The sequence below is a fragment of the Poecilia mexicana genome, unplaced genomic scaffold (genome assembly GCF_051168715.1).
Source record: "Poecilia mexicana isolate PSO_F unplaced genomic scaffold, ASM5116871v1 scaffold_22, whole genome shotgun sequence".
Classification (NCBI taxonomy): Eukaryota; Metazoa; Chordata; class Actinopteri; order Cyprinodontiformes; family Poeciliidae; genus Poecilia; species Poecilia mexicana.
The window spans coordinates 23,665,340-23,681,093 of NW_028263391.1; the positions used below are offsets into that span (position 1 = coordinate 23,665,340).

The following is a 15,754-nucleotide window of genomic DNA, read 5'->3' on the forward strand; positions in this document are numbered from 1 at the left end:
AAATGTTCAAAAAGGGATAAGCCACAAAAGGTCACATCTCACATCTCAAGACAATAGCTGTTCATAGTGCTCTGTTCAAGCATATTAATGGAAAATTAAGTGGAAGAAAAAAAGGTGTGAAGCAAACCTTTCAAATAAAAAACCCACAACTTAATTTTTAAATGAAATTAAATATTTCAATTTATTTAGCTACATTTTCGTTAGATGCTCGCGTGAAAATCTGTTATACTTCATAAGTATAAAACCTCTCATAGCTTTTATGTGACAGTTACACAGAACACATTTACCCACTCATCTAAAAATATTAATTATGAATTGCTGTAATTTCAAAACCAAAAATCTTGATAGAACCAAAAGACAGAAATCATCTGGGAATTTTTCAGAAATGTTTATTTTCTACAGTTTTTCCAGAGAAAAGGCCATCAAGCTCAGTTTCATAACTCAGATTTTGGGATTTTTTTTCAGGTAAAATATTTGTTTAACCATTGAGAAAAAACAAAACATAACACAAACACCAACAACATTATTAGCTGTAAAACAACCCTGTATGCACAAGACTGCAAACATGAAAACATTTCCCTCTTCCATATCAAATGAGTAACAATAAAAAAGACTCCAGAGGCAGAATGGGAGCAGCCAGGAAAACAAATGACTTTCTATTTTTTACATGCAACATTACGTGAAATCTCCCATAACTGACAACATAAAACATTAGAATGATCTAATTCAGTCGGCATGAGCTTGTTTGAAGAATAAGAATTGGATTCTGACTTTGCTAAAAACTTATGACATCATGTATTTTGGTGTAAATGGTGACTGTCCTTGTTTATAGTCACAAAAACCATAAAGCATGAATTTTATGGCATCATAAGACAGTAAAAGCTCTAATTTGGTGTCACTGTTTGGGTCTTAAGTTTACAGCTACAGAGGATGAACCAGTTAAGACGTCTGTGGTGCAACTTTATTGCAATTTTAAGGCCTCAAAGTGGGATTCTGAATTTCTGCATAGATTTCAGAAAACAACCAGTTTGCTAACGCTACTAAATTAAAGTGTTGCACTGCAAATTAATAAAAAATAGAAAATTAAATCAGTATAAGAATTGCTATGAAGTGAGCATTTAGAGATGAACAGGGAGCATCTTTGCACGTTGTTATTTCCTAATTTCCCACAAAGCGCAGAGACAGTGAACTGCTCACACAGAAGCATGTTTTCACTTGAGGAGACTCTGCAGCATGGCGGTGGCGTACGTTGGCCGAGCCTGCTTGTTCTCTATCGCCCTCTTCAGGTACTGGATCCCGTCGCAGCGCTCCCAGATCTCCTCAAACTGCCTGGGCAGGATCTCAGCGCCCCGCTTCCTGGTCAGACCCGTCTCCTCCAGACTCAGCTCACACATCTCCATGTCGTCTTTACCTTCATGATGAAGGAGGACGAGAAAGCAGAGAGATTTACGCCCAGCGCTAAATATTAAGAAGAAAACAACTTGATAAATGAGAACATTATGACTGAATTACTAAGTATAAACCTCTCAATTAAAAGTGATCTATTATAAGTCCTTGGACAGATTAGGAGAGATTACGGGTAACAAAACATCCTACGTTACATTTTTTGTACAAAATTATTCTTGGATCTCATTATCTACCTATTTTCAGCTGTTTTAGGGTCTCTGTTGCTTTAAATCCAAATAAGATGCTGCTGGCCACGCCCCCAACTCAACATTTACACTCACACATGAAAAATGGCTGCAAACAGATGCGTAATTACAACTATACATCTTTGAAAAGCAGAAGTGGAACCTCCTGCACAACCAACAGTAACACAGCAAATGATTTCTGCAGTGCAAGTCAACAACAAAACACTTATCTTTTCCAACAGCCATTGTACAGTGCATACAGAACCTCCTGAGGTCCGGCATGTATTACTGTATCATGCCATGCTGCATTGATACAGTAATTCATGCAAAAGGAGCCCCAACCAAGTCTAAGCTCAAATTTCTGGACTGTTTATTATTCTGAGGTAATATTTACACTTTTTTGCTACAATCAATTGTTGGTTTCTATCAGCTGTAAGCCAGAGTCATCCAAATGAACAAGAACAAACATTTAAAATATATCAATCTGTGTGTGTGACCAAGCATGATTAAATTTCCTTTGTGTGTATGAAATGATTTTCCTAAAACAAAGCCTTTTGAGGAAACATGACAAAGAGCGAGCTGATGACTCACCTGCGACCAACACAATGGGCTGTTTGTCTGGATGCAGCTCCATCTGTCTGGCTATCCACGGCCCATCGAAGTGGGCGTACCACCAGCCCTTCTTTTTGTTCTGCGGGTCCTTGTACTGGTCAGCGGGTCGGATGAAAGGAATCCGAAAGTATCGCTGCTGGCGGTTCATGGCGACTTCCTGATGCTGGGCCGGAGTTGGAGGAGCCGGGTTCTGCTCAGCTGCAGTTCAATCATTTGAATAACAAATGTAAAATCCAGAGGAAAATCAAGCTGCCTGGTCTGATATAAATCAAAGAATAATATTTAAAAGTTCTTTAAAAAGAGGACTTTGGTTTGGACATAAAGATTTATACTTTATGTCACAAATGTTCAAAAATGTAGCCTGAAAGAGCTTTTTCTTGACTGATAAAACAGGAATTTTCCTACTTTGACAATAAAAGCACAGCTTAGCCTTCGGCTTTCTAAAAAATGATTAGTATGAACTGCAAAAGGGAGGCTGTCATCCATCCAAATATTCAGCTACATAGCATTCAGGTTTTTCAATAAGGTTTACTCTAAAAGTAGAAAACTAGCATTATCTGAGATTTGAGAGGACATTTTGGATCATATGTTTTCATCTTAAAGGAATCACTTTTTCATACTACAACTACATTTTTTTGAAGGAAAAAGATTCTTTAGAGTAAAGATAAAAAAATAGTTTATTTCAATCTCCTTAAGTCCACAAAGTTAATATTTAAACAGACGGTGTTAGCTTACGTTGTCTGGGAGGTTTACTGTGTCACGTCGGATCCAGGAGCTTTACTGACATTTTAAAGTCGCTCTCAAACATTAGCATCATAGCATTAGCTTTTAGTGTTAGCACAACTAGCATGTGACATCTGTTTTTGTCTGTCCGTCATATGGAAAGAATCTACAAAACAATGCTAAGGTGTTAGCCTTGTCAGCTAAAGATGGTCCCATATTTTTATTCTGGCTAAACTCACCATGTTAGAGTGTAAACCCTTCAGCAGCAACTCCACTGACTGCTATCGGACAAAATGTGATAGTTTGGGCAAAATTGAAATGATCAGTTTGCATCGATTTTGACACAAGTGAGTATCTTTTCTGGTAACAATCACATTGAGATCTTGGTTGTTTTACAGCTGAAAGACAGTCTGAAGCCTGACTACCTGGTAGTAGAGTCAGTGGAGTAAAGTAGGGTGTCATCTGCATACAGGTGAACTTTCCTCTTAATATTATTGACCCAAATCTACAATCAAATGTGGCCTAAAATAGAGCCTTGAGGGATTCCTTTTTAAAACATCAGCCTGGGCAGCTATAACCTTTATCACAATATTGACAAGCTTTAGAGTAAACTGTGGTGTCATCTGCATTAAGATGCACTTCAACTGTGGAAATATTGTTCCCAATGTTTTAATAACTTTAACTTAAATAAGGTTTAAAACTGAGAATAACTTTATTAGAGCCAACAGAGGAAAGCAGAGTGTCATCTGCATAATGGTGCAGCTTAGCAGTATTGATCTTCTTTCTGGTTTTATTAAAGCCAAATTAAACATAAAATATGGGTTTAATCTGTCCATTGAGGAAATCCTTTTAAAATATTCAACCTACTGCACCAAGGTCTCCATCTGTAAAGATGAACTAGATGTGAAAATGAAAAAGCAAGAAAAAATCTATGAGAGCTGCTCAGGTTTATGAGGCGTTTACTATAACCAGATTATTTTTCCTGCTACTATAAGTACAACCAGAGCAACAAGGTGACAGGAACAGTAATGCTGTTTACCAACCATAGTCAGTGATAGATTTAGGAGCCCTCATGTCGCTCCCGTCATCATTTTGTTTCTTGTTCTTGGACTTCCAGGAGTGATAAACCTTCAGACGACGGTGGAACTCCTCTCTGCAGGCCGCCAGCAGCTCAATGTCTTTCAAAACAAAGAAAAGTTTGTTAAAACTCACAGAAATATTTACATTTAAAAGGATAGGCTGGGATCTATTGTCTAGAAAATATCTTAAAACTTCAAGATCTTCAGGTTAATCTTCTACCTCAATGGATTTTTAAAGTGATGCATTTAAAAAGCAAATCAAAATACAACAGAAGAAATTCCCCCAGATTTGGTCTCTTGCTGATCATTAGATTAGTTTGCAGATTGAAATAAGTTTCCAGCTGGTTTGTTTCACAGCAACAAAATTCCCAAAATATGCCAAAGTTAGCTGCCTGCAGAATGAGTCTAAGTGTAAAATATCTTCTTTAACATAGTTTGTTATATTACAAACACAAACCTAACTGGCCTTTTATTGTTACTTTAAAAATATGGCCTCCATGAAGAAAGACATCACTGAAAGAAAATTCATAAAACATTTACTAAAAAACTAAAGTTTTAACCTGCGTGGGAAACGAAGTGGGAGAACCTTAAACACACTTAATGGAACATGGTGGTGGCAGCGTCATGCTGTGGGATTTCCCCTTTCAATACAGAATGGGAAGAAAACAAACTTATGTACTTGCACTACCTTATCACGCATAAACTGTATGGTTGCCAGAAAAATGTTTAATTCAGGAATTGATGTCTTAAACAAATGTATTTTAACCTAAAAAGACTTTATTGACCCAAAAAGGAAACAAAATATTGTATTAACTCATATTATTTCAAATTCTTCAGATTTATTGTAGATTTACTTGTTAGTAATGCCACTCATAAAATCATTACCAGATCAATATTGTCATTATTCATTAATTCATTAACATTAAACCTTCAAACGTTCACAGCTAAAATGATTGTGAAAAGTGTTTCTACAAAGTTTTGACTCAGCGAAGTAAATGCAAATTAATATTCTTCATATTTTTACTTGTTTAATAAAATGCACTTTACATTGCATTGGTGTAAAAATTTAGATGGAATTGTGTTAAAGTTTGTGAAAAGGTTCTGCTGATATGAATACTTTTGTAGGTACTGATTTCACTTAGATTCTGAGGACAAATGATCAATGCATTGAAATGAATTAATAAATAAGGTAATGATGAGAATCTGCCACATTTCTAATGAGGTACTTGTGAAACATCATCGACACCATTGTGGATAATTATCCAGATGTCCTTGGAAAGTCGAGGCCTGATGAGAGTTTAGCATGAAGAGAAGCATCAATGTGTAAATCAGCCAAAGGTTGTCGGGTTTTCATGTTGCCTCAGACTGAAGAGGAAACATTAACAATCCTTTTACTAAGAAACAGTTTCCTCTCCTCGTCACGAAGACACAGAAATGAGCAGCAGATGCAAGAAAATCCTCAACTTTGCTCTTTTGATGTCTTTTTAGGTAAGACATCGTGTTCACAGCTGGAGTCAAAGACGATCAACAGACACTTTGGCAACTAAAAAAAACAAAACTATCAAACAGATGTAGAAAGATGGCGCTGAATGAATTTGGTTATTATTAAGCGCCAAATATGAGCTGGTGCTGAATTACTTAACATGGTGCCTGAAAACTGTAAGCAGGTTGGGAATGAAGGAGGGAAAATATAAATTTCATTAACAGCTCTCACACCTAAATCTGCTGGTAATGGAGGTTTGAGAGCTGAACAGGATTCTCACCACAGGAAGTGTTGATGACATCTCTCAGCTCAGCATACTTCCACTTGCTGAGATCGTACTTTTTCACGCCGGCAGCAGCTTTGGTCGCCTGCACCTGAGCACCCCTGTGGTTAGGAACAGACGAAGGTGTGTGAGAAAGGTGAAACAGAACCTGCAGGTGCAGACAGGTAAGGTGGGAAAGGTGAGATTAGTAGAGAAAAAGTAAATGTTTTGCATGTCACTAAGGTGATTGATTAAGAAAATAATTCAGTGCGGTTGAAGTAGTACATAATAGTCATATATCAAATATGACTTGAAATAAATTTGACTTCAAAATTGGGCCTCTGTCTCTTTAAAAAACTCCTGCTCTTTCTGAAACTCTGCCTTCAGAAGTCATTACAACATGGCTCCTTTATTAACCCTTTAACAACATTTTAATCAGCTTTTCACTGAGGAGTGGCTCCTATAATGAGCCCAGCGGAGGAAATGTTCCACCAAGTGTTTGCTAATTGCTGCTGGCTAGTCTGAAGGGGCAGAGTGGCTGTTCTGTGAGGTAGAAGCTCAGTAGTTTGGAAACTGCAGCTGAGAGGTGGAGCTGCGTCTCGAAGGCGGGGCTAGGTCCACCCAGGCGTTCTGCACAGCTTTTTGATGACAAATGACATAAATAAACAGCATTTCTCTGGTGGAAATGAGCTGCAGATCCGGACTGGAACCGGAACCGGTGGCTGGTTGCCATGGAGATTAAAGGATTTCTCAAACATGCTTGGAAGAATCAAAGCAAAATTCCAGGTTTGTTTCTGATGAGGGAATAATATGACATGAGGTAAAGCTCAAAAAGTTGATTTTACTCAACACTGCCCCTTTAACATACAATCCACTCTTTTCTTACTTTAGTTTAAATAACATTTCAGCTGTTTTTTTCTGGATTGTATAATAAATAGTTCAGTAAACATCCGACTCAGATCGCAGAATTTTAAATATATTACTATTATTATTATTATTATTACTACTATTATTGTTATTGTTATTCTTGTTTCTTATATACGTTTTTTGTCTTTGTGTGAATCTTTACACCTGACGCTCCTGAATTGGACAGTAAAGCCGTTTCTCTTCTATTCTTGTTTTGTATTTCTATTCTGCAGAACACAGAAAAAAGAAAAGGGAGGCAAAAGACGCAGTGCTTTTATATAAATCAGATTAATAGCACCAGATGTAATTTCAGCAACTTAACAGATTGCTCTGTTCTGATCTCGTGTCTGCAGCCCTCCTGCTGAGTGGAACCAGCTAATTCCATAATAGGAACGAAGGGATTTGCCTCTGCTAATTACAGTCAGCATAGTGTCTCTGGCTGCTAATCTATGAATCATTGGATTATCTTTTAGAAATCTTACTGACTGGAAAGATGAAACGGATTTGGGATCATTGTCATTCCGGCTGCGACTTGTGCCTGAGTGGAATGGTTGTAAATCTGAAAAGAAGCCTTGATTTTGTCGCAGGGAGAAGTGGAAGTGGAGGAACGGCCAGCTCTTTGCTCCTGGCAGCAGGCTAAAGGGAAAACTCCTGGCTGAAGAGAACAAGCGGAAGAGAGATCTTCTCCAAGAGCCGTCTGCATATTTCTGCTGCACAAACGCTCTCCTCTGTTCACAGGCAACGCAGATTTAAATATGATCTGCAAAACATCTGATTGCTGTCAAGGATCAGCTGAATCATAAAAACATTTTGTGTTTAACCCTGGCGTATGGCTGAGCGATTTTTGGGGTTTTGAAGATTTAGTTCAGATTGATTGGGATTGTTTTCATAGTTCAGAGTTCAGAGTGATGTCAGCACGCCCACGGTGGCCATCTTGTTTCAAAAACATGTTTTACAGCTTTTATTTGTTTGGATTTTGAATTCAACTCTACACTAGACCCAGGATAAGATTTTATTTTTATTACAAGAATAAAGTTGTAATATTAGGAGAATTAGGTAGTCATTTTATGAGGTAGTCATTATTTGAACAACAATGACTACCTCATTTTTTTTTTCAACCTGAAAAAAAAAAATCTGATTTGTGCCACTTATATGTATATGGACCTAAACTGGATTTGACTGTTTTCAAAGCATCTGCAGTCTGAATGTATTTTATCTGACTTTCAAGTAAATGACAAGAGACATGCATCATAATTCTGCTCCAGAAGAAGCTAGATGTGGTAAATCAGGATGTAAACAAAGGCTGAAAATGATAATTATGAAATTATGAAAGAAGTCTGTCAGTGGAGTGCATCACATCCAGACACACTTCTCTGCAGAAGTCGATGCTCCACAAAAGGCCGTTGCTGTTTCTTTTCATCAGCTTTATTTGTGATCTTGTGACGGTGCTGTCAGCTCTCTTTGCTGAATAAACTATAAAATCCATCCACAGGCGGCCGTTTGTATTTCTGTCAACAGATGCTGCTGCGTGATGTCAACGTTCTTCTTCTGTGCATGCGGATCACTTTGGGGTCGTAATCCGTTCACACAGAAGTCTGACTGCGGTTGCAGTTAATTAGTAATATGAACAAAAATCAAAATCTTAATTTAGCATCTGCAGAAATGAGCCAGCACTGTGGGGATCATTATTACAACATTTAATTTCTCTATGGGGTTAATAAAGTACTTTTTGATTTGAATTCAATTCATGACCAAAGTAAATACAAAGTAAAAAATCTTATAACTAGAAAGTCCTAAAAAGCCTGAAGACATGAAGACATGATTTTACCACCAGTTCAATCAGACAATGTGATCATAAACAATATTCTGATTTCACTTTCATTAAAATTAAACATAAATGTACCAATCATATGATAGATAATTATAAATGACAAAAAATCAGCATCAAATCATCAATAATGTTGATTATTAACCTCAATAATTTGATTGAACAAGTATAGAGGAGTAGTTTTACTGCTGGATTATAATCTGGTATTCATTTCAGGCAGCTGAGAGATGTGGTGCTACAGCAGGGATTAAGAGAGTCTAGGATTAAGTGAGCGACTACGGCTGGCGTTAGGTCCACCTGCTCAGGTGTCTTACATGACTCTGGTTGAGGATGAAGAGATAGGAAGACCTGAAAAGAAGTCATCGCTGGAAAAACACAGCAACAGGAAGAGGTCAGTAACTTTTGACTTTTGCACGCTCAGATCGGCCTGGGCGGGCGTTGTGCGTGCGGCGCCGTGCGTCGGCTGAGCCTACCTGCGCAGGCCCGCGTCGCCCTGGCCGTCCTCGCTGATGAGCTCGGCCTCGCTCTGAGCGATCCTCATGGCCAACTCGCGGTCGCGTCTCTCCTGCTCCACCATGGCGGCGCGCTGGACCTGCTCCTCGCGCTCCAGAGCCAACTGTGCGTCCAGTTCTGCCTGCAAACAAAAACCACAAAACACACCTCACCTCTACATCAGGGGGGTTCAAACTGTGGCCCAGGGGCTGTTTGAGGCCCTCTGGGTGATTTTGTTTGGCCTCCAAGCTCAAGAATGGAGCGAATTTGAGATTCATTTTGAGATTTTTGTGAGGGCTGTGAGGGAGATTGGTGATCAGCCGATTGTGAAGCCGATCTTATCTACCTCAACAAAAGCCTAAAAATAGATTTATCATAGAAATTGTGAAAAACCTGGTTTATATTTTGGATCAACAATGGTTAGAGAAGCAGCATTCAGCTTCTATGCACCTAAAATCTAGAACAAACTTCCAGAAAACTGTGAAATAGCTGAAACACTGAGTTCCTTTAAATCAAGGCTATAAACCTGCCTGTTTAGAACCATAATAAATAGAAAGTTAACCAACATATTCGATGTGTGCTGATGACAAAATGCAATGTTCACTATTAGTTTTCACACCTGCTGGCTATACATGTTTAAGATTTTTAGAAATGTTTTCTCGACATAAAGGCCTTTGAACTGCCATGTTGCTGAAATGTGCTTTACAAAAAACCCTGACTGACTGATTTACAGATTCATTTTTCTACAAAAATTAAGCTACTTTTCTTTGCTAAAATACCGTCTATCTGGCATGTTATTGAAGAGAGATACATCTTCTCAGTTTTAATTTAAAAACATAATGTGGCTCTCGAGTTTTCTCAGCACGACAGTTTGGCTCTAAGGGCAGAAAGTTTGGAGCCCACTGAGCTACATAAACATGCTCCTGTAAAGCTACTGATGCTGCTTTGAGTACCAGACATTTGGTAATAATTACAGTAATATTTAAACTCCACAGGTTTCCTTCACTAGTTTTATTCTCCCTGCTGTGCAGAAGAGGCCAAGAAAAAGCTGGAAGCAGGGGATTAATAAAACTAATTAATCTGATTTTTTATTAATTTTGTCAGCATTGCATGGAAACTTTTTAGTTAAAGTTCAAAAAACATCTCAAACCTGAATAACTTTTTCCTCCTCCTTCCTCTTCTTCCTGTCTTCCTCTTCCTGCTTTCTTTTCACTTCCATCTCTGCTTTTCTAAAATGTTGAAACAAAAGGTTTTTCTCATTGCAAAGAATCAAATCCATCACTTACTTATTATTGATTTACAAACATGTAATCGGTTATATTTAGATCTTTTCCACTCACAGCCTTCTGTCCTCTTCCTCCTGTTTACGTCGCTGCTCTTCCTCCTCCCTCCTCTTCCTCTCCTTCTGCATCTCCTCCTCGATGTGTTTCAGTCTCTCCGTCTCTTCCTCCTCCCGTTTCTTCTTCTGCATGGAGGCGAGCAGCTGCTCGGAGCGTTTCACCAGCGCCTGGTACTCGGTGTCGATCTGCTTCCAGGTCATCACCGTGGCCTGGAGGTCAAACGGGAACAAATTAAAGGTCACGGCAGGAAATGAAAAAAAAAAACTCTGGTTACCTAGCAACAACCTGTTGAGTAACTTGCGCAGCAGCAGATTAAGGTTACTTATTTAAAAATGAACAGAAGTGAAAACTGTGGTTAAAACATGGAAGGATCTGCCATCAGTTGGGAGTTTTTCAGATATTTCAAAGAAAAAAAATATCAATAATTGTAAATATCGACTTATAAGGCTTATAATGCGATACATTTTTCAGTCATAACCATTTCTACAAGAATTGTATTTATTTTTTATTTTTAAACTCAAATATTACAGGACATAACACTGTTATCTTGCATTTGTAGGAGTAAACACCACGGAGGTCAATCATAATAGTGGTATTGATTAGCAATGTTTCCCATGAGGCCATGTGTTACACAGAGTGACAGTAAGTCTGTCAGTTGCACTTTGCAGGCTTGATGTCCAGTTCCTCTAAATATCTGCAAGGCATTGTGGGGATTCATTAGGATGAGTCTCTAACTGTGTCATGAAGAGGTGAGATGACAGATGTATAGAGGGCTGAACGACAGCCACTGGCATCTGATGCATTATTCACGCCACGCCAACAGCAATTGCCGAACCTTCAGAGTAACGTGTGTTTGACAGCAGGGATGCTAATAAATCAACAGTTAGCATGGAAAAAGTGTTTGGAGCGGAGAGAGAGAGTAAGAAACCAGGTCAGTGGCTCCTTAGTGTCAATCAGGATACCAATGAACACCATAATTACATTTGGTAATTACATACAGGAAGCCGCAGCGCACAAAAATGGCATCATTGCTACTGGAGAATTTTGAGCACCAAATTCAAATAGCATGAAATCGTGTTTCTGATTATTTGCTGCACCTTAAGGGTTCAATAATAAAAGGTGCATATTGCATGGGGAGAGCTGGGATTTACCTAAGCAACTGTGATTGATCACTGAGCAAAACAAATTCAATAAGTTAAATTATTGGAGTCTTTATCACAAGCTTTTCTCCGCCTCAGGTGATTGAAAACATTGATTCTCAGAGAAAGAATGAGAAAAGGGCACAAAACACTTAAAAAAGGTTATGGTGTGTTATACAAGGATGAAGGCTTCGTCTACATCCGCATCTCCGCATGTACAGAAAATAAAATCAAATAAATATGAGTCAGAGGCTTAAGGAAAAAAAAAAGACCTTTGTCTTCCATGAATAAATATGTTTATGAAACTCAAACTGTTTAATGTAGATATTCAGGGTTTATGCTGGTTTCACCAACTCAAACTTAAGACTTTTTAAGACCATTAAGGATCGAATTTAAAACCTATATTTCCACCTAAATGTATGAATTTTGTAAAAGCTTGCTAGCTAGCAAGGGTATGTTAGCAGCTAGTTAGCGTTAGCCTCAACTGTTCTGAATCACAAATGCATGAAGACGTCTGACTTTTAAACCTTTACCTGACTGAAAAAAACACATGAAATATACGAGATGAAAAAGCCCTGTAGAGACAAAATTTAAGACCTTTGATTAACATATTAAAGGCCAATTTACTTAAAAAAGTAAATCAATTTCAGACATTTTAAGGCCTCACTTCAAATACATCAATCAATAACTTGATTATCTAAGCATCAACAAAAGAAAAAATTAAACACATTGTGCAAATTTCAGATAAATAACTTCAAATAAATTCAGATGGTTGCTCCAATTAAAATACACTATGTGAACAATTATTAAGCAAGTTTAAAGTTTCTATTTATAATGTAAAATTGACTTTAAGTGACTTTAAAAAGTCAAAAATTGGAAACATTCTGAGTCAGATGCATGATGTCAGAAACAGCCAAGATATTGAGGACAAAACAATCAAAAACAGAGAATCAGGGAAAAAGAAGCACAAACCAGCAGAGATTTGAGTAAAATCAAACATGAAACTGAAATACAAATCTATTCTGTGCACTTTTAAAATATTAGTTTTACATACAATAAACGTCATTGGATATTGACACAAAAACTGGTTCTTAGTTCCAGATGGAGGAGTTTCTACCTTGATCTTGGCTAACAGAGTGTCTACGGCTTTGGCCAGCTCTGTAGCTTGTTTGGCCATCTCCTGCTTCCCTTCCTTCAGTCCGTTCACCACCTCGTTGAAACGCTCCATTTGCTTCTTCAGCTTCTGGACTTTCACCAGACCTTCAATCCTGAATCAACAGAGTAAAAGAATTACCTTCCTATCTATAAAAAGCCTTTATTTTAAAATGGATGTTCTGTAATGAAAGAAGGACTGCAGGTATTTTATGTTTGAATCAGTTCAATCAGTTTCAGTTTGGATATTAATAGTTATTCTAAACTCTGTTTGCACTCGGACATAATTAACGTCTCTAAGCTAATAAATGTAGCTGATTAGCAGTAAATCAGCCATGCATCAGTGGGTATGTTGCTACATGGTTTGAATGCATCAATAACCAGTATTTATAGTATTTTAGCCAGATCACTGAGCAGAAAGCTGATTACTTTATTTTTTATACATCAAAAATGGTTCCATGATTTAGAGTCTGCTACAAAGCGTTTACTAAAATCAGATAGACACAATTTAAATCTAAATATACAAATCAAAGGAGAATTCAGTTCCTATTTGGATTCTTTTATAAAAACTGCTAATATTTAATAGAACTACAGCAACGTTTACAGTTACATCATTATAACAATACTCAAGTTACAGTAAAAAGTACAAGGTATAAAAATGTTTCTAAAAGTTTTTATTTTCCAAAATCTTACTCAAATAAATGTAACTGAGAAAATCTAATTACTATGCAAAACAAAGTAAACAAAGGAGACTTTTTTGTTTTGGGTTCAAACCAAACTGCTGTGCTTTTCCTCTCTGCTCTGAGTCAAACCAACCTGTTCCCCTCCTCGCCTGTGGGGGCGCTGCACCAAGAGCCACTGACGGAAACGACACAAACACCTCCAAAAAACATCTTTCTTCATGAAATGTAAATAAATATGGAGTGGCGTCATATTTTAGCAGTTGTAGGATTTCTCTTTAGTTTTTGGCTAAAGCCCATGAGCCATTTCTCCTGCTAGCGCTAGGCTAACGCGTTTGTTTAGGTTGTGTTTACCCAGAATGCTCTGCGCTGTAGTCCACTTTCTGATTTTGGAGCGGTCTCTGGTCCGCTTGGTGTTCACACATGCATTCGAAACAAACCAGAGTTCACTTGAACCGAACAGAGACCGAGGTTTGTAGGCGGACCAGAGTGTTTACGCATCCACACTTTCCCAAACGAACCAGTTTCTAGGCAAACGGACTGCAGTTGGATGAAAGTGGACTGAACGTGTTTGGTGTGAATGCAGCCTTAGAAGCAAACAAAGCAGAAAGAAAAGAGGAAACTCACCTCGGCTTGTGTTTCTTCCTACACAGCCACATGCGGACCGACTTCTGAATCTTAATACAGGCTACAGCTCTGTAATGCATTTTATTCCTCACTGCAAAGAAACAAAGATACTCAGTGTCACCAGCTGCTTACTTAGATTTTAAAGAGAATGTAACCTGACCATATATTTCGCTCTGACTCCACTGAAACAGAAATGTGAGAAAAACAGAACAATGCACGGCTGCAGGTCTGCTTGGGCAGCAGATTCTGGTCATTTGATGCTTAAAACCAAGCTGGACCCGGGCGGTTCTGTCTGAAACAGTGAAAACCAGCGGCTTGGAGCTGAGCATAAATAACCAGGCTGTGCTTCTACAGTGGTGTTGAGGCCGGAGGCTTTAATATTCAGACAGAAATGAAAAGTGGTAAATTTAAAATGGCGGACAGCCACAGGCCGCTTTGTATTTGATGCTACAGTAAAAACACACAGAATATCAACTTTACCATAACAGGAACAAGCAGCTTCAGCTTCACCACTGAACACATGAACCAAGTTTTTTTTTTATTTTTTAAAAGAGACACAATTTGTTCCTTCAATCACTGGCGTTAAATCAGACGAAATGTTTCAGATTGGCTAAGAAAATGATTTCTGTTTCCAGAATAATGAAAGATGTCATTTCTAATGTTGGTGGAATTTAAAAATGTCTATAATTTTGCATAGTATTCAGTATTATTGTCTTTAAAATGAAGGACTCTGGTCAAACATGCTGACTAACTTCATAGTATTTGCTATAATTCTGACAGAACTGGTGCAACTGGGTCACACACACTTTACTATAACTCAGAAACTTAAAATCATTAAAATCATTTAATCATCATCTTCCAAAACAATTTAACTGTGTTAACTTCAAAAATAAAGATCTTTTTCTCTCGTCATTCAGACATTAAGCAAACTGAAACAAATCTGAGCATTCAAACCAAACTAAAACAGGAAGTATTTACTCTGATTTAAAATTTAAGGGGTGTCCAAACTTTTTGTCAATTTATATTGCGATGTTTTTACAATTTGATAATGTAAAAGTTTAATTAGCTACATGTCAGATTTATTTTGTTGGAAAGGAACTTAAAGGTTTTTCAGATTCCCTTGATTAAAATAAACGTTTGTTGGGTGTTTATTGAAAAAAATAGCAGAAATTTAATAAAATAAAAGCAGGATTGAGGTGAAAGATTTTGTCCTTGCAAAAAAAAAGAGTGGTTATTTAAAAATACTTTGTATTTTGATGAGATCAATTTGTCTTAAATCTTTCTGTCCCAATTAAAAATAAAAAATCTATTGCACAAAATCAGTGCAGGGACACAAATAAGTGATCAAACTAACCTGCTAACTGAATTGGGCCTATGTCTCTTTAAAAAAGGGAATAACAATATAACATGATGTGAAACTGAGAAAAGATGATTTTCCTCAACATTTCCCCTATAATTTTATGCAAAAAGCAGAAAAAATGTTTTTTGTTCGTATCAGCGGTAAACTGTAAATCATTGCTCATATAAAGTGGTAAACAGTTTTCGTACAAACATGAATTAATAAAGATTAATTCCACGTTTCACACCACAGCTGTTGGCTCATTCTGCAGCTTTTTGGACCTACGTTTGATGACAGACAGGCAGCACCACTGGACCTTCTTCCAGCGGCTGCACAGCAGCCACTTGTTGACTTTCTTCAGCAGCTCAGCGAGATGCTCTGGATCGGACTTCATGATCTGGTCAAACTCAGCAAACTGAGGCACAGAAACGCGTCACACTTTCACTCTTAATGGAGACAAA

General features: G+C 37.6%; 1 protein-coding gene across 2 annotated transcripts in view; it reads right to left on the reverse strand.

Moving 5' to 3' along the window:
* Window positions 1-369: 369 nt before the first annotated feature.
* Window positions 370-15,754, reverse strand: part of myo6b (myosin VIb) — a 43,380-nt gene continuing 27,995 nt past the window's right edge. For both annotated transcript variants that reach the window (XM_088002600.1, XM_088002599.1), the window contains exons 23-32: window positions 15,579-15,708; window positions 13,955-14,045; window positions 12,613-12,763; window positions 10,357-10,565; window positions 10,167-10,245; window positions 8,998-9,158; window positions 5,809-5,912; window positions 4,010-4,144; window positions 2,223-2,441; window positions 370-1,411 (exon numbers count right to left, since the gene is read on the reverse strand). In XM_088002600.1, coding sequence (XP_087858726.1) covers window positions 1,212-1,411; window positions 2,223-2,441; window positions 4,010-4,144; window positions 5,809-5,912; window positions 8,998-9,158; window positions 10,167-10,245; window positions 10,357-10,565; window positions 12,613-12,763; window positions 13,955-14,045; window positions 15,579-15,708 — 1,479 coding nt within the window. In that variant the 3' untranslated portion in view covers window positions 370-1,211. The remainder of the gene's footprint in view (window positions 1,412-2,222; window positions 2,442-4,009; window positions 4,145-5,808; window positions 5,913-8,997; window positions 9,159-10,166; window positions 10,246-10,356; window positions 10,566-12,612; window positions 12,764-13,954; window positions 14,046-15,578; window positions 15,709-15,754) is intronic.